Source organism: Pelodiscus sinensis, chromosome 3, assembly GCF_049634645.1.
Source record: "Pelodiscus sinensis isolate JC-2024 chromosome 3, ASM4963464v1, whole genome shotgun sequence".
Classification (NCBI taxonomy): Eukaryota; Metazoa; Chordata; order Testudines; family Trionychidae; genus Pelodiscus; species Pelodiscus sinensis.
Genome location: NC_134713.1, coordinates 164,353,681 through 164,380,902, shown reverse-complemented (window position 1 = coordinate 164,380,902; position 27,222 = coordinate 164,353,681). Strand labels below are relative to the sequence as shown.

The window sequence follows — 27,222 nt, the reverse complement described above, 5'->3', positions numbered from 1 at the left end:
GGCCCACCCACTCTTCCTGGTTGTTCGTCCTTGCTCTATGCTTTTTTTATACTCATTGATTTTGCATATATCAGTGACAATAATAATGTAACATTATCAAAAATGAAAAGAATCAAATTCTAGAGCAGGGTTTATTTTTCACTACAAGAAGGCAACCCACTACTACGGTATAGAAGGTTGAATGAGGAAACCTAAAATGATCCTTTAAGATAGAAATGGAACTACTCCCCTGATTTACTGGTCAATGAACAACACTGCAGATATAAGTTTTCCATACAGTAATGTTGTTTTTAGATGAGGTAACAACCCTGTGCTGAAACAAACCATAGTATTGTTTGTGTACTTACCTACAAAGATGACTTCATACCCAGTATAAGACTTAAAATTAGTGTCATCAAATGCAAGATTAGAATTTAATTTGGTAGGGTTTAACATGCCCACTCTCTTACCAGTTATGTAAGAAAGAGATCATAGAATCATAGAACACTAGAACTGGAAGGGACCTCGAGAGGTCATCGAGTCCAGTCTCCTGCCCTCACAGCAGGACCAAGCACCATCTAGATAGACCATCCCTGATAGATGTCTATCTAACCTGCTCTTAAATATCTCCAGAGATGGAGAGTTCACAACCTGCCCAGACAAACAAAGATGAAAATCTTTGTCTTTGCATAAAAGATTTTCTGCAGAGCTATATTTTTCAGCCAAGCCATTGGTATTCAATAACTATTTCTATTTAGGGCCAGATCTTGTTCCCATTAAAGACAATGGGAATTTTGCCATTGACCTCCCTGGGGAACTGGGTCTGGCCATCTGGGACATGTCAATGGGAAGTGCACAGAAGTTTGACAAGCCAAGCCAATTATATCATACTTTTAATCTATTTCAAATGTATGACAGCAAATAAAAAAACGCTTTGGAAAACATTAAAGGCAACAAAAAGTAACTGAAGATAAGATGGTTGGGTTTTTTTTCAGTGTGATGATCTTATTAATGGAGCATGAAAGGATATGTCTACAGCGCTATTTCAAATTAACTTAATTTGAAATGGTTAATTTGAATTAAGCTAATTTGAAATAATACATCTATACACACAAACTATTTATCTGGGGAGACTGGGAAAAGGAGATAGGAGAGGGGAAGAGAGAGGGTGCGAGAGGGAAGGGGGAAACGTGGGAGGAGGGAGCTGGAAGGGGGAAGCAAGGGGAAGAAGAGGGAGGGGAAGCTCAGGGCTCAGGGTTGGGGGTCTTACTGGAACAACTTGATTTTCATGCTAACCTGTTCCTGGGTTTGCATGTGGCCTTTGGTGGCCAGGCTGGCAGCTATCCTACCATAGACGGCCGCGTTCCTCCGTCTAGTGCGGAGATCATGGACATTGGCATCCCCCCAAACCTGAATAAGGTCCATGATCTGCACCATGGACCAGGAAGGTGCCTGCCTTCTCCAGCCCCTGTCAGGCTCCTAGGAGCTAGCAGACTGCTCCTGGGGAGCGGTGGTGGGCTGTCTGCCAGTGGCTTGCTGGCTCACATTTTGGGGCCACTGGGTCAGGGGCCCTGGTGGCCACTGTTGGCTCTGGGCTGGCAGGCTTGGAGCTGGCACAGGCACTGTGTCCAGGGTCTACCCCTTTAATGGCTCCAGGGCTGGAGAACTGGAGAAGAGGAGAGTAAGTTTTTCTGGTTGTGCCCAGAGTGGCCACCAGGGCTCCCTGGGAAGGGCTGGAGGCCCCCTTTCTCGAATTAAGTGTCTACACAGCACTTAATTCGAAATAGCTATTTTGAATTTGGTGTTACTCCTCGTAGAATGAGGTTTACCAAATTCGAATTAAGGGCTCCACTAGTTAGAATTAAATTCGAAATAGTGGTTTGCATGTATAGACGCTATTAAAGTTAATTTGAAATAATGGCTGTTATTTCGAATTAACTTTGCAGTGTAGACATACCCAAATAGAGATGTGATATTTTAGTAATGTATTTAAATAAAATATGCTAAACTTTTAGCGTGCTAAGAACTTGAAAGACTAACTGAAAGCATATGGCTAGATAACTAAAAGACAAAATTCAAGTGCGTTAGTAATTTACAGTATTTCTCCTAAGAAAACATTCTGTCATTCTTTGCATCAGAACATGATGTTCTTTGTAGGGGGGAGGAAGAAGATGAAAGCAATAAAAAGCTTTCCTGTAATGTAACAGGCACACTTAGAAGAGCTGATGATTAGGAAGCCAATGTAATTATGCTTCACAAGCAGAGCACAACAGTCACTAAAACGTACTAAAGTCAAAACCTTTGGATTTTTGTTCCACACATTTAATCAAAACCAATCTAATATTTTATCTAAATTTTAAAAAATCTGAATAAATTAATTGAAGGATGATGAGATATTCCTAGGAAAGAAACTTTAGCGACAGCAAGAAAAACACTACAAACACTTAGGGTATGTCTACACTACAGTACTATTTCGAATTAACTTAATTCAAAATAGTTAATTTGAATTGAGCTAATTCAAAATAACGCATCTATACACAAAAACTATTTTGAAATAGCATTTTGCTATTTCAAAATAGCATGTCCACACTGAGTGGACCCTGAACCGAAGTTAAGGCTGGCCGGAACCAGTGCCAGCAGGGCATCAATTTAGGACTTAGTGTGTGGGGCTGCTGCCTGAGGTTAACTGAACTCTGTGCTTAAACGGACCCTACCCCCACCCCAAACAGACAGTTCTCAGGGTTCCCCGCTTGCTTGTCTACCTCGATGAAGGACAGCAAAGCAGTCCTGTCTTGGAGTGCCCTGAGTGCCTGCACTTGGGACACCACAGCACTCGGCCACATGGAGCCAGAGCTGCCCCTGGGCACACCGGTACGTCTCGTGGGGTTGTTGCCATCAGCTCGGCAGCACTTGCTGCAGGCTGCCATCCGGAGGGTACATCAGGGGGCTGTCAGGATCCAGAAGGCACTGAAGGAGAGTGTCTACCCCGAGGATCCCTCAGAGCCTCCCCGGTCCTCCCCACTGGGGGCTTGTGCCCCATTCCTCCCTCACGTCCTTCCACTTACCCCTCCCTAGCCCCCCTTCCTGATGTCAAAGAAAATACACGTATGTTCAAAAATAGAAACTGGGTTTATTGAACAAAACTGGGGGGGGGGGAATGAACCTCTGGGGAGACTGGGAAAAGGAGGTGGGAGGGGGGAAAAGAGAGGGTGAGAGAGGGGAGGGAGAAACCTGGGAGGAGGGAGCTGGAAGGGGGAAGCAAGGGGAAGAAGAGGGAGGGGAAGCTCAAGGATCAGAGTTGGGGGTCTTACTGGAACAACTTGACTTTCATGCTAACCTGCTCCTGGGTTCACATGTGGAGATCATGGACATTGGGGGCATCCTCCCCAAACCTGAATAAGGTCCATGATCTCCACCATGGACCAGGAAGGTGCCCGCCTTCTCCAGCCCCTGTCAGGTTCCTGGGAGCTGGCAGACTGCTCCTGGGGAGCGGTGGAGGGCTGGCTGTCAGTGGCTTGCTGGCTCATGTTTTGGTCCACTGGGTCAGGGGCCCTGGTGGCCACTGCTGGCTCTGGGCTGGCAGGCTTGGAGCTGGCACAGGCACTGTGTCCAGGGTCTACCCCTTTAATGGCTCCAGGGCTGGGGGAGAGGAGAATAAGTTTTTCTGGTTGTGCCCAGAGTGGCCACTAGAGCTCCTTGGGAAGGGCTAGAGGCCCCCTATTTCGAATTAAGTGTCTACACAGCACTTAATTCGAAATAGCTATTTCAAATTTGATGTTACTCCTCGTAGAATGAGGTTTACCAAATTCAAATTAAGGGCTCCACTAGTTCGAATTAAATTCGAAATAGTGATTTGCCTGTGTAGACGCTATTAAAGTAATTTGAAATAATGGCTGTTATTTCAAATTAACTTTGTAGTGTAGACATACCCTTAGAGTGGGATTCACAAAGGCACTTATGTGCTTATCATTCAATGAAATCAAACAGATTATACACCTGAATGTCACCCTTGTTTTATTTTATAAACTTAATGAGACTTGTGCTACAATGGCCATGTACATGGAATCTTTCTTATGCAAAGACTGTAGAATCGTGTCCAACTAAAACTGGTCTTTAATACATTAGTTTAATTGCAATAAAAATGTTTAAAATTAAAAGCTTCTTAAAAGGGGAAATTTTGCCAAAAGAGCCTGATTGTGCAAACTTTACTCCCACTGTAAGTGCTTATGTGCTACTATGGATTACATTATAATTAACATTAACATAAATAGAAAGTTAATGTCAGCTGGGAGAAAGGCTATTACTTGAATGGGAAATACAGTCCATATTAGCTGCTTTGAGAAAAATGGAAAGTTGATAATTTAATAAAGCATCCTAAAACCTTAAATTCTCAAATGCCAAGAATACTACACTGAAACATCTTGCTTATCTCTGAGTGCTATTTATCTATCGTATTTAGGAGATAACTAAAACTTATCTGTACAATATCCAAATCAAACTTAAATCTGAACTGTACTTTTTCTGTCCAAATTGCTGCTGCACAAAGATCGATTCTAGCTTCTGTGTAACCCCAAGTGTTACATGAACATATTACATTGTCCAGTCAGTATTGTTTGACCTTCAACTAAGTCTTAGCTGGAGACTGGCAGGTTAAAAGGAAATATTACAAAGAAATAATGGAGCCTGCCTATCTCATAGAGCTAACCTTGAAAAGTGATCAAGTCTAGTCCCCTGCCTTCATAGCAAGACCAAGTACCATCCCTGACAGATTTTTGCCTCATATGCCTCTTTAAGGATTGAACTCACAACCCTGGATTTAGCAAGCTAATGCTCAAACCACTGAGCTATCCCCCCAATAATAACAGTTACACAGCTCAAACAGCCAAAAAAGGCAGAACAATTCAATGCTTCATTCTCTCTATTGAACACAACAGTACTACTCATCAGTATTCCCTCTAAAGCTGAGCAGCAGCAAAATTTCACAGATGATTAATCAGGCCCATACAGTCAGAGGCTCATGGCTCCCACTGGATGCTGCTCATTAATCACCTGTGAAACTGTGATGTTGCTTAGCTTAGAGGGAACAGATTTTTGCTGTAAGATCAGTGTCAGCATAGTAACACCATGCCTCCTTGTTTGCAGCAGTAAGAACATAGATCAGGAATGTATATCTGGAGCTGATATCATAGATTCCCAGGCAACGAGGAAAGAAAATATATATAAAAGTTTGGCTAAGGTTTTTGTCGCAAGAATCACAGGTCCGATGGTGCATACCCAAGGGGGGAAGGACAGAACCAGGTGGACAAATTTATAGTATTTATTCTAAGATTTTTAATAGACTGTGTTAATAATGAATGTACAGTATTTATTATATTTATTTTACGATTTCTAGTTAAACGTGTAAGAAATATAAGGATGGGAATGGCAAGGGGAATAGTCTTTATTCTAACAATATCCAGCTACACTAATTAAATAACTGTGATAACTACAAACTCTATGTACTACCCAAAACAACTACAACACTAAGCTTATACAACAAGAAAAAATCAAATCATACATACCAACTTACACAGCACACGGAACATTTCACAGATATCGGTTTGGTTGCGAAGGCCTTGGTTATGCCCAAGAGTCAGGGGAGGTGGCTGGTCGGTTGATCAGACCGGCAGCACTTTGAAGTATACGAGAAGGCACACGCACAGTGGTACGTGTGTTGCGAAGACCTCCTAGAGCGAACTGTGCGATGGGTATTTATCCCCAAATCTGCACATCACTTTCCTGTGCTTGCATATTACCATATATGGCCCAATGGTCACCAAGTGGGGGGTCTGTGTCCCAGGGGTTGGGTCAAAACTGTGCAGGTTTCATGCGACCAGGTAAGCCCCGCAGTTCTCACGCCAAGGTGACGGGTGGGAGAGTCTGAGGCTATATTTCCCTTTTCACACCTTCCCTTTTTCAAAGGCAATGGTATGCAGGAAGGGTGCGGCCGGTTTCTCCCAAGGAGTACTGCAGCCCACTATAGCAAGAGCGGCCTGGCCAAACTTTTTTTACTGAGGGAGCAGTTTCTTTTCTCTAACAGTTTTTTAAAAGGGTAGCCTAATGTTGGGCTCCTTTCATAGGGTATGTCTACACTTTTACCCTAGTTCGAACTAGGGATGCAAATGCAGGCATTTGAAATTGCTAATGAAGTGGGGATTTAATCACAGCTGACCCGAACCAGAAAGCGTGTGCCGGGAGGCGGTAGTTCGAACCAACCCTCTTGGTTCATTTTTTGAGGAGTAACGTTAGTTCGAACCAAGGGCTTTGGTTGTGACTTGAACTAGCGCGCCAGCGAAATCATGCTAATGAAGTGCGGGATATTTTAATCCCCACTTCATTAGCAATTTTGAATGCCTGCATTTGCATCCCTAGTTCGAACTAGGGTGCAAGTGTAGACATACCCATAGACACCTGATTGATGTTCAGCTCTTTTGAAAATCAGTTCACTTCTTTATATGCTTAAGTATGGTCAGAGGAGCCTAAGTTTAGGCACCTGTTCTTAGCTATGGACTAGTCTATAAATACCAATGCAATTAGTAGCCACTGATTTTGGGCACCTAATTTGAGCCCTTGCATGTTGAGTTCCCGGAAGCAGTGGCCACTGTTGAAAATTTTGACCTTAACATTTACACTTAAAAAATAAGATAATCAGATGTTTATCATTAAATGCCTTTATTTACAGCACTGTCATTTTACATTACTAGAATTCAAGCATAGTTTTACAGGTTTAAGCAGAGTGCTACATTTATATCTTGCATTCTTATAAATGCTGCTACATTGTTTATATTGTGTTCCATTTGATAGTGTGTGCCAAAGGTCAAATAGTAACTGGCCAGTACCGAATGCTTGCAAAGCATGGTGGATATGTATGGCTGGAGACTCAAGGAACTGTCATTTATAATACACGGAACCTACAACCTCAGTGCATTGTCTGTGTCAACTATGTTCTAAGGTAAGTTATATAGAACCCCAGACGTGTTTATGAAATCTGTGCTATAAACAAAGGCACTTTGTTGAATTTTTGTAAGATGTATTTTACTCTGATATTCTGAAACCAACTTTGCCAAGCAAGATAGATCAAACACAATTGTTGGATATTTTCTTTTAATAATGTCTATCTGATACAAAACCTATTGACCTATGCCTGCAGAAGGCTTTTATTTGCATGCAGTAGACTTTCTAATCTGTTGACAGGGCCAGATATAAAACATGCATGGAAGATTTGGACTTAATTGCTTGTTACCAGGTGGAGAAAAACATTTTAAGTATAATCTCTTATAAATAGCACCAGGAAGAACCAGTTTTCCTCAGCAAGACCAGCAAGTGATCTTCTTTTGGCAAAATTAAATATTGTGGTCATAGATTTCCACCAAAATCTGCAATCCTGTTGAGTGAAACAGGGCTGGGTCATTACTGTATTAATTACACTCTTATAAAATGGGTGTGACAGTGGTTAATTATCCCCCAAAATTGCAACTGCAGCTTCGCTTTGTTTTACATTAAGTTGTGGGTGCTCAGCAACTCTGGAAATCAGGCCCAGTTGTCTGATGGTAGGCACCCAAAATTAGTGGGAGTTTTGACAATGCTGGCCTTGGTGTTTAAAGTTGCAACAGTTTGTTAACTGTTTATATGCTGACTTTGTTTTAGAGTGCAAAATATCTAACAGAGCTACTGTTTTGTTAGTGAAATTGAGAAGAATGACATTGTGTTCTCAATGGACCAGACGGAATCACTTTTTAAGCCTCACCTGCTGACAATGAACACTATTTTTGATAATGGGGTCCCAGTGACTGAGAAGAGTGACTTCTTGTTCACAAAACTGAAGGAAGAACCTGAGGAGCTTGCTCAATTGGCACCCACACCTGGCGATGCCATTATTTCATTGGATTTTGGTTAGTGTTGTAGCATCAAGCAGCATGCACTAAAAATAACCACAAGATATTTCTTGCTTTAACAAATGCAAAGAATCTCTGTGGGACTGATCTTGCCCTCCCTTTCACTTGAGCAAATCAGGTGTGACTCTACAGAAGTCAGAACTCACACCAATGTACAATTTCTGTGAGCCAGATCAGATGACAATCAGGCCTGTTTTTTCCCCGATTTAACTAAAACCTTAAAATGTGAAACATGCACAGTTGTATTGCCATGGCGATTGGGGGGGGAGGGCTCTTTTCTTTCTTTCTTTCTTTCTTTCTTTCTTTCTTTCTTTCTTTCTTTCTGTAAATAGCTGTATTGTGTCATAGCACAACACAATGGTCAGGTTGAAAGAACTTGTCAATCTTGTCTGTTCAGGGACACAGAAGTTTGAGGAAGCTTCTATCTACAACAAAGCTGCTGTTTTGACTCTAAACAAACAGTGGCCAGGGGAAGTGAAGTCTCATACTTCCCAAAGTGAAACGATGACCATGCCATCATTTACAATGCCCCAAGTTGCACCAGGCAGCAGCACTCCAAGTGCAAGTAGTAACAGCAGTTGTTCAACGGTAAGAAAGGCCTTTGAATTGAAAGTTAAATTATCTAATCTACAAACTGCAAGATAAATAAATGGGGTGTGATGTTTTGTATGTGGCTCCTATCAATATGTGTGTAATAGTGGTGTAATCTTCATATTTATGAACTGACCAAGGCAACTATACATGCATTGTACTGAATACACATTGAATAACATAATGAGGATAATAAATGGGGGCTTACTCCCAATACCAAGCCTTACTTATAGCACCTAGATCAAGCCACCACTACTTCTAGGTAGATTGGCCAATAAAAGGCTGCCATAAGATAGTGCAGCCATTATTTATATCTCTAACAAAATCCTGGCATAGCATCTTCATTTGTTCATTAGGTAGAAGCTGTGGCCATATTTCAATGGTTCCCAATTACTGGCACATATACCGGTCCTGGCACATCAGACTTCAGAGACTGATACCATGGATTTCCTCTCCCTCCCAAATGACAGAACAAAATGACAGAATTTCACTAGGAGGGTAGTGAAGCACTGGAATGGGTTACCTAGGGAGGTGGTGGAATCTCCATCCATAGAGGTTTTTAAGTCCTGGCTTGACAAAGCCCTGTCTGGGAGGATTTAGTTGGGGTTGGTCCTGCTTTGGGCTGGACTTGATGACCTCCTGAGGTCTCTTTGAACTCTAGGAGTCTATGATTCTATGATTTTCTGTGCTGGGCCTCAGTGAACTGCTGCTGTTTGCTATTTGTTCATTTGTATAGTCACTAACCAAAAACTTGGTTTTTTCTGAACTAAGCAGGATGATGCACTGACTGAAACACATGATTAAACTTGCATAATTAGCCCTAGACATTGGAAAGAGCTGGCTTAGCATAGCCGACGGGCCATTCCTGGAGGATGCCTCATTTAATTCGTATACCCTGGAAGAGGAAAGCTTGAGCCCATGCTTACCCCTTTCCTCCTCAGAGAGAGTTAACAGAGGATATCTCAAGTTATTTTTGCAATGTATCAGAAGTAGTAACTCTATATCCTTAAGGCAGATGATTTCTGTCATTATTGCATGCAACACTTTTCACCATTTTTAGTGATGCAAGTAGTATTCAGTGGGTGAATAGCATGTGTTTATTAGCATGTAAAATGTTTGCTTTGCAGGGATGCTGTAGATTCAGTTTTGTTTGTTTTGCATAGCTGATGTTCATTACTGTACAGCACCATGCACTGAGAGCATCAGCTCAGAAGCCAGTGCTATGAGTATCTAGCTGCTTCTTAAAGCAGTTCTTTTTTTATTCCTGTGCAGCCAAGCAGCCCAGGAGACTGTTACAGCTCCTTAGATGAAGATCTTAAGATTGAGATGATTGAGAAGCTCTTTGCTATGGACACTGAGTCAAAGAACCAGTGCAACTCCCAGGTGAGAGAACAATGGTATTTTCTTGCCCACCAGCTGTGAAGCAGTTCCACCATAACCATTACTATGGATGACAATTCTATTGTAATATGGCACTTAGTTCTCAGTGCTGCTCACCATCCCCATTCCTCAAGAAGATCCAGAGAGGGCCAGTGTAGCCCAGAAAGAGTATGGAGATGAATGGAAAGGGGCTGTGCTGCAAAGCTGGCTGATTTACTGCATCTCCTTCAGATCCTGTGCGTGCAGGGCTCCATCTGGAATTCAACATTGCTAGAGGAAGTTACATAACAGGGGTAGCATCCGACCCCAGCTTGCCTGGATCCAGCCCCTGAGGCTCAGGGATTTCTCCCTCCCCGACATTGGGGAGCCCACACTGGCATTCCAGCCCTCTGCCACCCACCCACATGGCTAGAGCACACAAAATCTACTGGCCCAGCCCCCCCCCCCAGCTGTGCAAGGGGAATGTGAGGGAAGTGTCTTCTCAGTCGGGGTATGTCTACACTACCCCCCTAGTTCGAACTAGGGGGGTAATGTATGCATACCGAACTTGCTAATGAAGCCCGGGATTTGAATTTCCCGGGCTTCATTAGCATAAAGCCGGCGCCGCCATTTTTAAAAGCTGGCTAGTGCGAACCCCGTGCCGCGCGGCTACACACGGCACGGGCTAGATAGTTCGGACTAGCAAGCCATTCCGAACTATCTGTACGCCTCGTTCCATGAATGGCTATCTGTACTCCTTGTTCCACAAACTACGAATGGCTACGAGGCGTACAGATAGTTCGGAATGGCTTGCTAGTCCGAACTATCTAGCCCGTGCCGCGTGTAGCCGCGCGGCACGGGGTTCGCACTAGCCGGCTTTTAAAAATGGCGGCACCGGCTTTATGCTAATGAAGCCCGGGAAATTAAAATCCCGGGCTTCATTAGCAAGTTCGGTATGCATACATTACCCCCCTAGTTCGAACTAGGGGGGTAGTGTAGACATACCCTCAGGGACTTCTCACTTTGCTTGTCACTTGTGTGCAGCCATCGACTGATGTTTCTGTGGGTCAGCAGCCCCCAACCCAAAAAAGGTACCCCACTCCTGTTATATAATGTAAGTGCTATAATAATCTGTCATTCTGGGTATGTCTACACTACAGCAGTAATTCGAACTAACTTAATTCGAATTAGTTAATTCGAACTAGTGCATCTAGACCTAAAAACTAGTTCGAATTAGCGTTTTGCTAATTCGAACTAGCATGCCCACATTGAGTGGACCCTGAACTGAGGTTAAGGCTGGCCGGAAGCAGTGCCGGCAGGGCATCAGATTAGGACTTAGAGCGTGGAGCTGCTGTCTCAGGCTCGCTGAGGGCTGTGGTTAAAGGGACCCGACCCCCACCCCGGACAGACCGTTCTCAGGGTTCCCCGCTCGCTTGTCTAACTCGATGAGGGACAGCAAAGCAGTCCTGGCTTGGAATGCCCACACTCGGCACATCACAGCACTCGGCCATCAGCCTGGCTGCACTTGCCGCAAGCTGCCATCTGGGGGGGGGGTCAATCGGAGGGCTGCAGGAGATCTTCCACCCCGAGGAGCCCGCAGAGCCACCCCAGTCCTCCCCATCAGGGGCTCGTACCCCATTCCTCCCTCACCCCCTTCCACTTCCCCCTCCCTAGTCCTCCTTCCTGATGTACAAAATAAAGGACACGTGTTCAAAAATAGAAACTTTCTTTATTGAACAAAACTCAGGGAGACTGGGAAAAGGAGGTGGGAGAGGGGAAGAGAGAGGGTGGGATAGGGGAGGGCAACTAAAATGATAAGGGGCTTGGAACAGGTCCCATATGAAGAGAGGCTAAAGAGACTGGGACTTTTCAGCTTAGAAAAGAGGAGACTGAGGGGGGATATGATAGAGGTCTATAAAAGCATGAGTGGTGTGGAGAGGGTGCATAAAGAAAAGTTCTTCATTAGTTCCCATAATAGAAGGACTAGAGGACACCAAATGAAATGAATGGGTAGCAGGCTTCAAACTAATAAAAGAAAGTTCTTCTTCGCAACGCAAATAGTAAACCTGTGGAACTCCTTGCTGTGAAGGCTAGAACTATAACAGAGTTTAAAGATAAGTTAGATAAATTCATGGGGGCTGGGTCCATCGAGTGCTATTAGCCACGGGGTAGAAATGGTGTCCCTGGCCTCTGTTTTGGAAGGCTGGAGATGGATGGCACGAGACAAATGGCTTGGTCATTGTCTTCGGTCCATTCCCTCCAGGGTAGCTGGTGTTGGCCGCTGTCGGCAGACAGGCTACTGGGCTAGATGGACCTTTGGTCTGACCCAGTACGGCCGTTCTAAGCTCAGGGCTCAGAGTCGGGGGTCTCAGTGGACCATCTTGATTTTCATGCAAACCTGCTCCTGGGTGGCCAGGCTGGCAGCTATCCTGCCCTAGACGGCCACTTTCTTGTGCCTAGTGCGGAGGTCGTGGATGAGGTCCACGATCTCAGCACTAGACCAGGCAGGCGCCCACCTCTTGCAGCCCTTGGCAGGCTCCTGGGAGCCACTTGCCTGGTCCCGGGTAGAGGCGGAGGGCTGGGTGGCAGCGGGTGGCTGGTTCGTGCCGTGCCAGTTGCAGGGTCTGCTGGCTGGGTGCTGGCAGGCTTGCACCTGGCACGGACACCGTAGCCAGCCCGTGCCCCTTTAAGGGCTCCGGGGCTGGGAGGAGGGCAGAAGAGTTTCCCTGGTGGTGCCCAGAGTGGCCACCAGGGCAAGCTGGGGAGGGCTAGCCTCCCACTAGTTCGAATAAAGTGGCTATACAGCCCTTAATTCGAACTAGCTAATTCGAACTAGGCGTTAGTCCTCGTGGAATGAGGTTTACCTAGTTCGAATTAAGCGCACTGCTAGTTTGAATTAAGTTCGAACTAGCAGTTTGTATGTGTAGCGCCTATTAAAGTTAATTCGAACTAACGTCTGTTAGTTTGAATTAACTTTGTAGTGTAGACATACCCTCTTTCAGCTACTGCTTAAAATCTAGGTTAACACTTGAGGGCTAAACAAACTGAGATAGGCACAGCAGAAGTGATCCAAACTCCTGCTGTTGGAGCAGTCAAAAGGGTAAACCTACGAGCCGGTTGTACCGTGCCTCCCCCACTGAGCCCTCAGCACATCCAGCCAGCACTGTGCAGGGCTCCAGTGGCAATGTAAAAGGCCTGGAGCAATCATCAGGCCCTGGGACAACTGGCCCTTGCCATTTGGCAGCCCTTTTGGCCTAGGGCTACACCAGTGTTTCTCAAACTTTTTTTATAAAGTACCCCTTTTAAAAAAAATTATAAGTATCCCCCAATACCTACAGTTTTCAGTGTACATTTCAGTGTACATACAGCATTTTTTCTACCATTGCAACACACTTGTTTAAACAACTTAATCGTAGTCAGGTGGGCGATTAAATTTTTGGGTGTAAAAAGTACAAAAATAATATAGCGCTGTAAAACTTAAAACAAAAATTCCGTTTTCTCCACATTTCAGTTGTGTTGACATACCCTCCAGACGTCTCTTGAGTACCCCTAAGGGTACTTATACCACTGGTTGAGAAACACTGGGCTATACCATTCAATTAAACAGTGAAAAATGGCTTTTCAGAACACTGAATACTGACTTAGACTAGATAGAGCAACAATAATAATAAACAATTCCAGCTGGCCTGATAGGCAACCAGGAAACATTCTTTCCAGAGCAACAGGGAAATACACAAAGGTGACATGCTCAAGTAACAAGGAGGGGACAGGAAAGTGCACATATCACGTGTAACACGCTTCTCCCCTCCTCCATGGCATTATTTGTGTTTTCATTCTACTTGCCTTCTTCCTTTCTGGGTTCATAACTATAAAAAAGACATAGAAACTGAGTGAAAATGGCTTTCCAAATAAAAGATCTGAGACCTCTTCAGAATAAATTTCTCTATGCTTTTGTTAGCAACTTGTGACTGCAGACGCTGCCTGTGTAAGCACCATAGCAAGATTTTTTTACCAGCATCAATTGAACGTAAGCTTGCTCAGATGACTTCAAGGGTGCATGAAACCTTTCTGCCTTGCTTGCAGTTCCGGTAGCTGCTGGTCATCTGAATCCTCCCTGTGGACCTGGGGCCTCTAAGGGCTAAATCTGGGACTGCTGCTTTGATTGAAATAGAAGGAGAGTGATTTGCTGCTCTGGGTGGATGGGAAGTGTGCTTGCTTCCTGCTTCTAGGTTCAGTTTCTTTCACATGGAAGATGCAGCATTTAAGTGCAATAAACACCCCCCACTGAAAAATACAGAAATGAAAGAGCCATTGTCCTGCAAACAGTTTAATGTCTTTTCTTTTGTGGTTTTGATATACATTTTCTGTGCAATTAGATTCAGAATAACTTATTTTCCATTAGTCAGGAGTGATTTGAAGATGAATTGTACGCCATGCACTTAAAGTGACAAAGTTATTCAAAGTCCAGTGGAACATCTGCTCATGTTGCATTTGGACATCAGCCTTCAGAAAGTGCTGTGCATAAGGGAGTGTTTGCTGGTGTGCATATCACAATTTTCAGTCCTCCTGCCTGTTTCTCATCTGCCCTGCAGCCTTATCTCCAACAGTATTGGAAACAAGTGTAGAATTCATGGAAAGAGGCATTTCAATATGGGAATGACATGCATCTTTAAATAGGTGTCTGCCACTTTCAGAATTTCATTTAAGTAAATTCATGTAACTCTTAGCTATACAGCAGGTATAATGATTCTTCACTCTTGCATTCACTGAAATTTTATATTCAATATACACATTCACTGACATGTTATTAGCATCTTAATAACCTCTGGGCTTTTTTATTATTATTAATTTGTACAGACTGATTTCAATGAGCTGGACCTTGAAACCCTGGCTCCTTACATTCCCATGGATGGTGAAGATTTCCAGCTGAGCCCAATCTGCCAAGAAGAGCGCCCTCTCCCTGAAAATGCGCCGAACACCCAGCAGAGTTTAAGAAGCATGAGTGCCATTTTCCAGCCCCTTGCTCCTATCTCTCAGAATGAGTTCCTCTTGGAGAAATACTGCCAACAGATTTCAAATAAAAACACAAATCCTAATCATGGACCTCTGTCATCTGTGTTCTTCAACAGTAGTAATAGCAAGTCATCACTGCCACCATACCATGTGCGAGGCAGCACTCCACTGGCTTCAATGGTTGGAAGACCAGGCACCCAGTGGCCACCTGATCCACCATTACAGTATGTTCCTACTAAGTGGAGACTCATGGATAAATACTATGGGTCCTTAGCAAGTTCCTCATCGGGGCCACCAGTTCACTCTCCCAACGTGTCCTTATATAAGAAAAGGTAAATCTGTGCAAGGTATTATTGTACCTCTCGTTGAGAGCGCGTGCTGCAAACCCTGAAAAGGTCTGTTTGCTCGCTCTGCTGGAATAATTTGTTTCAACAAATGAATGGAATATTAGGAACCCAATTCTGCTGTCCTTTGAAGTCAACAGTTTTGCTCTTCCATTGACTTGAAGGGGAGTAGGATTGGGCTGCTTTTCCACCACCATCATCATCAGTGCATTTGTGTGTTTTTGTGCAAACTTACATGTCTATCACCAAACCAGAGCACAGTTTTGCATAGATGCATTACTGTACGCAGTGTCAGGAACAGACTTGGGAGGACAAGGAGAAGGATGGCCCAGTGGTTTTAGGGTAGCCAGAGGGCTGGATTCCGTTCCCTGCTTTGCCGTAGAGACATTGGGCAAGACTCTTGAGCCTCCATTCCCCATCTGTAAAATGGAGATAATAGCACTTCCTTATCTCATAGAGGTGGTGGGAGGGCAAATACATTAAAGACTGATGTACTCAGAGACTGCAGTGATTGGGAGCTGCATATATACTGTAGATAAATAGCTTCATTATAATCTTAAGCGTGCTGTTTAACAGAAATCATCCTTACATTTCAGATTGTAAATACAGCTTAGGAACATGTATTACTACCATGATGAGCATAGGGTAGAACCAGGATAGAAGCACAGTGGTCCAGAGCAGTCATGTCATGCCTCAGATTCCCCTACCATAACATGGAAATCAAAACACTGGCTGAACTTTGTAAAGCTCTTTGGGACTCAGATGATGAGTCATCCAAGCGCTTCAGGGTTGTTGTTAATACTTTTATAGATATACAAAAATGGTGTGTTTTAATTTTTAAAAAATTGTAACTATCTCAGGAGAGTGTGCACATACAGTTTTATATCTGCAGGATCAATTAATTGTATGCAGTTGCCAACCTTTTTGTCTATGTGATCACAGAGTTAAATGTTTGTCCAGCAAAACTAACATGTTTACCCATAATTGTGCCTGCAAAAATGGAGAGCAGGTTAACCCCTGATAAAAATTTGACCTACTAATTTATACAATATTTTGATTCACAAATTAATGTTAGACTATGAAGTGCTGAATTAACAGACTTTTATTAATACTTGTTATTGAAAGTTTCTAAACATTATGACAACCAGGGTGGTGACAACTGAGTTAAGTGTACAAGAAAAATTTTGCAGTTGCCGTCCAGCCTGTTCCACTCGGACACAAATAGTCTTATTTATTTGCAAACTCAAGGAAAGGTATTTTCTTGTCAGGTCACTGGACAGTTTTGAGCAACATGGCATAGATATAAACCCTGCAAGAACTGCTCTCGCCAACAGTTTGAAACTGAAGCGACAGATGGATTATGAGGAACAAATATTTCAACAACGGACGGGGGTAATTTGTTACAAGAAAATTTAGACAATTCAAAAGACAACCGTTACAGAGGTTTTTCATTTGATTACTTATGTCTGGTTCTGGTTCCTTTATCAACTATAGGCAGATTTGTCAACGATTAACCCGTCTCATTTAATGTGGAAAAGGATGAAAATTCTCAAAGGTGAAAATTGTTCATTGGTTACTGAAAAGAAGTCCCTCAGCACAAGTGTCCTTACTGGTAAGACATACATTAATTGTGTCGTGTTCATTTTTAGATATTATTTTAGTATAGTTTCACTAGAAACAAAGACTCTGTGCAGGAATTATCATAATGTTTGCCACATTCATGCCAAAAGCAGAACTGCCATCAACCAAACATAGACCAACTCAACTCTCATCAGGTTTTTCAGTGGGATTGTCCCATAAATGAAAGGTTATACATTGTTCTGGGATTCTGTCTCCTGGGAGCCTGATGTGATAATTCCACACTACAGCTCAGATTTATGGTCACTGTGGCCTTTTAATATTTCCAGTCATCTCGGCAGCATCAGAATTTTCACTACCCTGCAGTAGGCCTGAGGCCCCAGGAAGGCAGCCTAAAGTGTGATTTCTGTGGCAAGCCATCAATTTAAGTTGAAGAAGGGATGTGAATGTTTAACCAGTTAACTGGTGGGGACTGGAGCAGCTTCCCACCATGGACATGGGCTGCTCAGGCCAGGCAGGAGCAGCCTCTGCCTGTCGGGGGCCTGGGCAATGGCCTGCAATGAGGGGGATGGGCCAACCCAGCAGCAGGTGGAAGGGCGACTCCAGCTGGGCTGGAGTGACCTCCCCCTGTCCACCCTCCCCTTTAATCAGTTAATTGCTTAAACGATATGTTTAACTGGTTAATCAATTAAATGGAATTTTATATCCCTAGTTTGAAGTATTTAAATCTGGGTTCAAATATTCCAATTCTTCTCCACTCCTCTTTGGACAGTCTCAGTACCAGGGGTGGCCCGTGAGCCTAGGCAAACTAGACAGTTGCCTAGGGCGCCGCCGGCCTGGGCACCCGATGATGATGTCACAGCCATTGACGGCCGTGCAGGCGGGGGCGCCGATCGCGCCTTCCGCCTAGGGTGCCAGCTGCCGCAGCCGGCCTCGGGCTGCTTCTGCTCAGTACAATAGTTGCCTTTGTTCTGTAACCCATCCCATTATATGCAGCATCATTTGTTCACAACTAGGTTAGGCATATACTTAGACAATCAATGGTTCTGAAGAAAGAAACCCTCAAGTACTGATAACGATAGTGATCGAAATAAGGTGGTTAGCTAAGCCTTCTGTAGATTTCTGAAAGAATTCTGAGGAAGAGACACACAATCTCACTTGCCCTATGTGTATAAATAATTCAATGAGCACCGTAATCCTTTAAGTGAAAAAAAATAGAATCTAGCTTCTTGATTTTAAACTGTCACAGAAAATGATCACACTCATTTCAAATAATGACATAGTCTCTGCTTCGGGGGGCAGTGACTTGACTACCCAGAGAAGGTGTCCTGCCATAGATTTGGAGCAGTGTGGTTAAGTTACACTTTCATTACTATAATCAAGGACTCTTGCGCGCACAGAAGATATGTTGGCAGATTGTGACACAGAGGTCATTTTAAAAACCAGTTGTTGCATTTTATTTTAGATGAGTTTATTCGTAACTCACAAAGGGGTCTGAGCCAACCAATGAACCAGCTGCAGCAACGACAGCAGCAACCCTCTTGTGGAAGCCCTGGTGAAAATCAGAAAGCGGCATTCTCTCCTCAGTTTTACAGTTCCCATTACCAAAACTTTAATGTTCAACCAATTCATAAAAAGTCAGGTAAGGGGCTATCACAGGCAAATGAGAAAATAATTTTGTTCTTTTTTTTCAATACAGATATGGGTACTGATGTCTTATACAGGGGAGATAGAGGATAATAAACTTCAATGCAAATCTGTATAAAAGTCTCAGGGTATGTCTACATTGGCCCCTTAATCCAAACGAGGGAGGCTAATGTAGGCATTCGAACTTGCAAATGAAGCCCGGGATTTAAATATCCCGGGCTTTATTTGCATCTTTCCATGCGGGCGCCATTTTTAAATCCCCCTTAACCCGAACTGACTGCCCACGACTACACGTGACAGTCAAAAGTTAACTCGATCTAAGTTCTTAGTTCGAGTTAACTGTTACACCTCGTGGAATGTTAAATTCTTTCTCCCAGACAATGAATTAGATGTGATTCAAGACAACAGCTTTGCTCCCTGTGTGAAGCTTACATTAAATGGAGATTTCACCAGACAACTGTGTATGAACTGGCAGCTCAGAATCCTCCCATCAAAATGTAGCATAGCAGCTGCCAAAATAGCCATGTCTGGAATGCATCAACCAGACCTGATTTTAGTTAGTGTATGCACATTGCTGCAGGTCCACTAGTCATGCACTAGCTCTCCCCAGCTAGCCTTTTCCTTATACCTCTTCTGTGTGGCTACTATGTAAGCCCTTGTGCAGTGGATCCATGGTGGTTTTGCTGAATGTAGAGATTCCAGCTCCAGAGAAGCAGAAGAGAAGGCTCTGCCCCTTGAAAAGCATTAATTTAAAAAATCCAGAGTTGAAAATATAAATGGCCATGCATTGACATCTGCACCCTTGAGAACCCGTAAGTGGATACTCTTCATAATAAGTGTCCAAAAGCATATATGTCAGTGGATACCTTTATAGATTTAGGCAAAGGGGGTGGTAAGTAAGCCTCTCACTCATTTCCCTAAAATTCTACCGCACTAACATCAGAGCCATTTTTCCATTAATAAGTATGCTCAGTGTTTAGCAAATGCAAGGCTGTAATTTTAGCTGATATATATGCCTTGTTAATGAATACTTCACTGTTCAACAGGCAAATTACATGACAGTTCACTTTTCTGACTGTAGTGAAAATCTTCCTAAACAAAACAAGAACTTAAAAAAAATTCAACAGTGAGTGGAAAAAACTTGTCCGCTATTCCTTTTTCCCAGCACCCAGTTCAGTGCTATTGTTGTCCTCTCGCTATTAAATTATATGTAAATTCTCTCCATTTTTATTGTCCTTTCCACCATATACTTGGACTTTGCAACATTAATCTCAACAAAATCTGATGCCTACCATCAATCTTGGTGAATAAAAGTTGAAATGACATAGCATAATGTTAAATACGATTATTGCAGTTCTTTTGTAGCAACTGTGTAACATCAAAGTGATTTTATGTTTGGCAGCTTGTGCATACATTTTCCCCTTCAACTGAAAGTGTGAACAAACAGCTCACTGCAACACCACCACAATCACAGAAGTGAGTCACAGTTTAGCAAATGTAGGTTTGACTTTTTTAAAAGGGACCATAAAATAATTAGAAGAGAGGTACATGACTGCAATGGGTGTTAATTCAGAAAACTATGTGGTTTACTACAAGTTTCCTGTTTTGAACTAGAATAATTTCCCCTTTAAAAAATCTAAGTGATGAGGAAAAGAAAACATGTTTCACTTCTAGCTAAAAATTCATATGAGAGATTATTCTCAGTTTTAAATGTTGTTTGGCATATATAGGTTTGAACTGAACGATGAAATGCTGTTTTCAGGTATCCAAATGTAATAGAATAACAACGATAAAAGAGAGGTGGGGTTAACATTTCCCCACCCTGTGTTTAGATAGGCATCATTCATGATTTTATACTTTTTCTTTAACACTCTATTTCAGGTGTGACAAGTCGTCTGCTTGGGCAATCTTATGAACCCTATTTGTTGCCTGAATTGACCAGATATGACTGTGAGGTGAATGTCCCTGTTTTGGGCAGTTCTACACTTCTGCAAGGAAGTGATTTGCTCAGAGCTCTTGACCAGGCGACCTGAGTAGCCCTGCAATATTCCTTGGCCTGTACTGTTCAAAACAGCTTCAGTTTTTAAATCTATTTTTTCAAGTAGACAATTTCTAATACCCAATACACCTTTACAAGATTTTACTTATATATTGAACTTGTCCATGTTACCAATAGTGGCCTTTTTGAAGTTACTTGCTTTATTATTCTTACTAAAAATATACATCTACTGTATTTTTCTCTATTTCAATAAAAGTGTTCTTTAGAAAATGTGTATGATTTCCCCTCCTGCCTCACTTGTAATTTATATTCTCTGACATTTTCTTTGGTAGTCATGCTGACAAAACTGTGGTGTAAATGTCTCTCTAATACTTTGGCTCCTGTACTGCTAAGTTTGATTGTTTTTATTGCCAAAGATAAATTAAAACAAAAAAGAAATCTGCTCTCTGATCACAGTTTGTGTTCACTTTCTAAATTAAAATTCTCTCCACCCCTATTGTATTTGTAGTGTCTGTTTCCCAGCACTAAGCATAATGTAAATTTAACACCTTTTGGAGGGAAAAAATTAAAAAGCTCATACCACAACTTTCTGACTTTCTCCCCCTAAATCACATACTAATTGCTGAAAGAAACATCAAGGGTGAAGTGCAAAGTTTGTGGGTGTCTCTGAAAGTTGCACAGTGTAGTTTTGTTCATAACATGTTTGTGGGCTAGATCCTTAGATACTGAAATTGGTGTTGCTCTGTTGCTGAACAGGCGCTATGTTGATATATGCTAGCAGAAGCTCTGCACCTATCTTTTCATTTGTGATAAGGTTTCATTGTTTGGGAGGGGATATTTCTTTTCTTTCCTTATTATTTTACACAAAATGTAACTGAAATTTTGAAATTTCTGTCTGGGTTTTTATATATTGGTATTTTTATTCTAGCTAAGACATAGTACCAGAACTAAGTCTCAGTTTTCAAGAACTGTTTTTGGCTAGAGCTGGTAGATTGCATTATGGTGGTGCCAAGACTGCAGGACTGTAAGAATCTTTCCAAAGGGTAGTAATAACACTGCTAATTACCAATTAAGTTGGCCTTTGTTTTCCATTTTACATGCTAGATAGCTACATAATCACAGTAATGAAACATTAAGGCTACATCTACATTGGCAAGATTTTGCGCAAATACTTTTAATGCAAGAGTTTTTGCATTAAAGTGTTTGCACAAGAGAGCGTCTACACTGGTATGTGCTTTTGCGCAAGAGATGTGCTTTTGCGCAAAAGCATCCGTGCCAGTGTAGATGCTCTCTTGCGCAAGAAAGCTCCGATGGCCATTTTAGCCATCGGGCTTTCTTGCACAAGAAATTCATGTTGCCTGTCTACACTGGCCTCTTGCGCAAGAACACTTGTGCAAGAGGGCTTACTCCTGAGCGGAAGTGTCATAGTTCTTGCGCAAGAAGCACTGATTTCTTACATTAGAACATCAGTGTTCTTGTGCAAGAACTTGCGACCAGTGTAGACAAGCGGCAAGTTTTTGCGTAAAAGCAAGTGCTTTTGTGCAAAATTTTGCCAATGTAGTCACAGCCTAAAAGTAAAAGTTAAACAGTATTTCCCTTTAAACTTATTACTGAGTTATGCTAGTGAAAATAAGATGTTAAGAGTGTTGGGTTAGGAGGGTTTTCTTATTATTTTAGCTTTCCTTGTATTGTTGATAGCCTTTAAAGTGCACATAATCTTACATTATGTCATTATAAGTCAATCTGACATCTTCAGAGCCATCATAAAAACAACTCCTGTTATCATGAATTTATCTAAAGGGCAACGATTCAGTTTGGTTCCTGTAATCCTCTTTGCCTTTGCTAGAAAATAAGTATAATATTATTATTCAGTAAAGTCTAGATGTTCAGTGGAAAACCAAGAAATGAAAGCAAGGAATAAATGAACCATAGCAGACATGTGAGGATCACATAAGACAAACTATATCCTCTTACCCCTAAGTTAACAGATCCTCCACGGAGGTAAATCAAGTGCCAGGTTACACCAGCTGAAAATCTGGCCCATAAAGTTGCCCCTAAACTCAAAGTCATTCTGTTCAGATTTCCAAGCACTACATTCGCAGGTAAGGAGCATTACATTCATCGAGCACTTCAGAGCTTATTGTGTTTAAGTGATACTGAACCTTATGGGTTTATACACTGAAAAAAGAATTGAAAATCTTTTCTGTTGTTGGTGCATTAAAAAAATATTAGTGCCCCTCAGTATCTTAGAGAACTTTTTACCAAAAATACCTAAGTGGGAAAAACCCACATCTACTCGTGTAAGCGGCTAATGATACTTAGCAAAACAGCTTTGACAGCTCTGCAGTGGTAATGACTTGAGTGCTTGAAGGGTTAATGACATATGTTGGGCTTTTATTTTCTGTTTGTGTAGTTTCAGCATTAAAGATGGTATACCCTAACAGTTTACTAGACACTCAAATATTCCATGCTTAATATTAACCAAATGTAGCATCATTATTTTATTATCTATATTTCAATTCTTATTGACATTATAACCATTGTATGGAAACTTTAACTTGAAAAATATATGTATTTTGACATTGATACCTTATTAAAGTATACTGATCCTAAGTTTCTTATGTCTCTTGTTTGCTATGAATTTGTCACTTGATGTATTATTGTAAAACAAACTATTTATTAAATTATTTGTAGAAAATGAAGGTTTGCATTGATCTTTAAAAGCGTAAAAGAAGAACAAAAACCTTATATTTAAAAACTAAAATTGGATATCACAGAAACATCAACTAAAGGTATAAAGATACACTGTAGATCAGTGTTTCTCAATCAGTGGTACAGGTACCCTTGGGGTACTCGAGAGAAGTCTCGGGGGTACGTCAACATAAGTGAAATTTGGAGAAAACTGAATTTTTGTTTTAAGTTTTACAGTGCTTTATTATTTTTGTACTTTTTACACCCAAAAATTTCATCATCTGCCCGGCTACGATTAAGTTGTTTAAACAAATGTGTTGCAACGGTAGAAACATTTTTTGTGTGTCTGAAAATTGTAGGTACTGGCTGCACTGATAATTTTTTTAAAGGGGTACTTTATAAAAAAAGGTTGAGAAACACTGCTGTAGATGATCACCCTTTCCATTTCAATGCACCCTGGGCCAGCCGTTAATGTATATCGATCATTTCAAACATACCATGCCATTGAATCTGACTTTTATTTCAATAGGGACTTTTGTTTTAAAACTTATGGTACATTATGGCCCTCTGAATTTAAAAAAACAGCCGTAAAACAATAGAAATGTGCCAGAGTATGTGCAATATACACACTGTGTTTAATTTAATAGATACCATAGACACTAACTGCCTGTATTTGCTTTTATTCACTTTTACCTTTGTTTTGTGGCAGCCACAGTAGTCAAGCCAACTGTACTGCAAACCATCATAGCAGCCTTTAGGATAGGGAGATATTATTGACTCCATTTTCGGATGGGGAATCAGCCAGAGTGGTGCAATGACTTGCCCTCACATAATCACTGTTAGAAACTGTTCTTGCCTAGCCATCCCCTTCCTCTGACCCCAGGCCATTTCTCATTCTACCTCTCCCCTTCTTTAAAGAGCTCTGACTTTCTCTTAAAACAAAGCATCCGTCAGCTTTTCCTACTTTTGTCACTTACTGAACGATTGGACTTTGCTACTGTATTGGGAGAAATAAAGTCACTCAGATATCTGACTTTGCGTCCATAATCCACAATGTGCATTCAAAACACCACCCAAAAGCAATTCATAGTGTGTATATATAAATAATGACACCAACAGCCTATGGACCCAGAAGCAAGCCACAACAAGAGAAGCTAAGGGCTTCTAATTAAGGCTAATTTGAAAAAAGAAACTGGCTGCTCTCAAATTAACTGTGTGTGTTTATAGATGAGTAAGGATTGCCTCACTGATTGCTTAGCTGATCAAGTAGCACATTAAGGACCATCGTATTGAGACTGCTTCCTTCTCCATTTAATTGGTCTTACTGCAAACATCAACAGCACAAACCCAGACTGGGAAAAGTGGAAAAGCGAGTTTAATCAATAAATCTAATAACTGGGGAAGTATTTACAAATGTACAGTCAACCAAAGAGTTCACTAACAAATCCAGATACCACCTTGTTTAGTTTGTTCACTAAACAAACAAAAGCCAGATACCAGCTTTTCCTAACTGGTAGCTTGAGAAGGCAGCCAGGACCACCCATGCTGACTCTAGACAGGGAAGCTGCAGGAACAAACAAAGCTTTTCAAAAAATGCCTTCTGAAATGAGGGCCAGGTTTGGCATGTCCTCCCCACAAAGCCACTGATGGCTGTTGTTATGCATGTGCACATGTGGAAGAAACTAACCACAAAAGCTCAGTCTCCCATGTTTAAGACACCACCAAACAATGGACTTACGAACTGTGTCACTGCACTGAGGTCTCCCAGGCCACCACTGCCTTTTCTTGCTTATGAACGTTCTGGAAATAATACTGTGTTGCGTCTCGCTAATGGCCAGCTCTCGACTACAAACTGCTAACAGCATAGCTATGTTAGTCAGGGATGTAATGTGCCCTAATGTAAACACAGGTCCCCTCTATTTCCCCAGTGTGAACACAAGCTTGCCCATATGAACTGTGTCACATTAGGAGTGCTTTGCCAGCAGTTAGCTATGGCAGCAGAGTGTTGCTAGAATGAGCTGGCCTAAGTCAAAATCAGTTCACTACATCTCTCCAGCATACAACCATTTTAATTTCTTTGGCCAATTGTGTCTGCTTCAAGTAGGCAGCTACTGCTCCTGCAACAGTAAAACTCATTCAATTGTTACGCTAGCACCTGAGTCAGTAGCACTAGCAATACCATTCACTATTCTTTTACCATGATTTATACTCTGGAAATGCCCATAGCTTTCAATCCTGGTGGAGGCTTCATTGGAGCTGCACAAAGCCATATGTAGACATGGTTCCTTCTTGGCAGAGTTTACAATCTCATTACAGATACATTGAACCAAGTGAGTGAGAGAGACCTAAGAAGACCTACCATCATATGGTTACCCAGCCAAAGGCATTGCAGATCTTGCACATTATAAATAATTTAAAGTTGTATTCTTTTAAAGCTTCCTCTGACAAACAGCTATTTCTTGAAAGATCTTGTTTGAGGCTTTGCAAACATTGAAACTATACTCCTGCAATATCCAGTATAACAAATCAGTGCTAGACCTGATGTCACTCCCAAGGATAAGTTTTTGGAAGGGCTAAATGCTTGAGTTTTTAGAAGCAAAGTGGAATAGCTGTTATATCATTTGAAGTTCCACAGTTTAGGAAGAGATCACCGGAAACACAGAGAGCTTGAGTAGTTGCAAGTGTCCATTTTATTTCATAACACAAAACTAACTAGCACCTGCCCAAACCAGCTGGCCTGACCCCTAGTGACCCAACTCAGTTATTATAACAACAAGATCTATATCTACAACCCAATACACAACAACAGCAATGAGCCGTAGATGCCTGAGGCACCCATTAAACAGAAGGGTGCCAATACATGAGGCGACAGTAATCCCCAGTCACATAGTTCCGATGTTCCTGGACCACATCCCCACAACCCTAGCATTTAAAAAAATTGCCCATTATGACAATATACACACCCTCACTTTGCTATATGAACTTGCACAGGGATGGGGGTGAGATGGCAAAAGGAGAGTGGCAGCCTAGGTCTGTGGTTGCCTCTACAATTACATCACATCCACAAGTGACCAGCACCCTTGCACATCTAAGTTTGTAGACATCTGCCTTTGAAGATACATTGCACTGGATTGAAATATTCTTGTCATTGCTCTGTCACATTGCAATGGCAAAATGCTAGCTTTTTCCAGTATTAGGCAAGGGCTCCAAATTTTGTTCAGTCTATCACTTCCCTGAATACTTGAAAGAACTGGCTCAAAGCATCTCTTTATTCACAGATATTCATGGATACAGATTTTCATTTGTCAGGATGTAGCAGGGTTGGAGAAGACGGAAGCTTTTGCTTCTAGATCACCAGTTGAAAACTGGCTCACACTTGGGAACGAGCCAAGGTCAGTAGTAGTGAAGGCTAGTCGATGCTCTGTTTTTCAGCGGCTCTAGAGTTTAGATTTTTTTTTAATCTGATGTATTTATTTCTAGACAAATTATTTCTTTTTAATACACTGTCAATCCTCCTTTTGTGCTTGAGTGTTTTGTTGGCTTGAGGCAATGTAGGGTGAATTACACAAAAGGTGATGCTTTTATACAGTTTCATTCTTTTTCTGGCCACTCATTTTAAACAGACAGGACTGGCAAAGCAATCTTGCAACATTATTACAGAACTATATGAGTCTGGGCACCAAAGTGACTCGCCTGTCTTTTATAATGATCAACAAAGGAGATTTAAAATAAAAAACAACGTAAGATTTCTATCATTTCTCACTATAAAGATGCTGTTAGCATGCTCAGCCCTGCTCACTCAACAAAAAAACAGCTTGATTATGCTGGGTGAGCAGGGCTGAGCATGCTAACATCTTTACAGTGGGAAATGATAAACACATCAAGAAGGGGAAAGTCACTGGACTACTGCAGAAAGCCACTGGAAAAACCTCAAGTTCTACATTTGCAAAAAAATCAACGATTATCACTTTTATTATACCAGCTCATTAGATGAATGAAAATGTGCTTAGGATGAGGAAGAAAAAAATCACTAAACATAGCACCTTGTTATTCCACTTGTGTATGTGCTAAGTCACAGCTGCCTAGT

General features: G+C 41.9%; 1 protein-coding gene across 1 annotated transcript in view; it reads left to right on the top strand.

Moving 5' to 3' along the window:
• EPAS1 (endothelial PAS domain protein 1) overlaps nucleotides 1–23,057 on the top strand; it is a 158,766-nt gene extending 135,709 nt beyond the window's left edge. Inside the window, exons 8-16 of the mRNA XM_006125477.4 lie at nucleotides 6,823–6,970; nucleotides 7,702–7,910; nucleotides 8,311–8,501; nucleotides 9,777–9,887; nucleotides 14,721–15,208; nucleotides 16,489–16,612; nucleotides 16,715–16,832; nucleotides 18,264–18,440; nucleotides 20,327–23,057. Of these exons, the coding sequence (XP_006125539.1) occupies nucleotides 6,823–6,970; nucleotides 7,702–7,910; nucleotides 8,311–8,501; nucleotides 9,777–9,887; nucleotides 14,721–15,208; nucleotides 16,489–16,612; nucleotides 16,715–16,832; nucleotides 18,264–18,440; nucleotides 20,327–20,478 (1,718 nt within the window). The 3' untranslated portion in view covers nucleotides 20,479–23,057. The remainder of the gene's footprint in view (nucleotides 1–6,822; nucleotides 6,971–7,701; nucleotides 7,911–8,310; nucleotides 8,502–9,776; nucleotides 9,888–14,720; nucleotides 15,209–16,488; nucleotides 16,613–16,714; nucleotides 16,833–18,263; nucleotides 18,441–20,326) is intronic.
• Nucleotides 23,058–27,222: the final 4,165 nt, after the last annotated feature.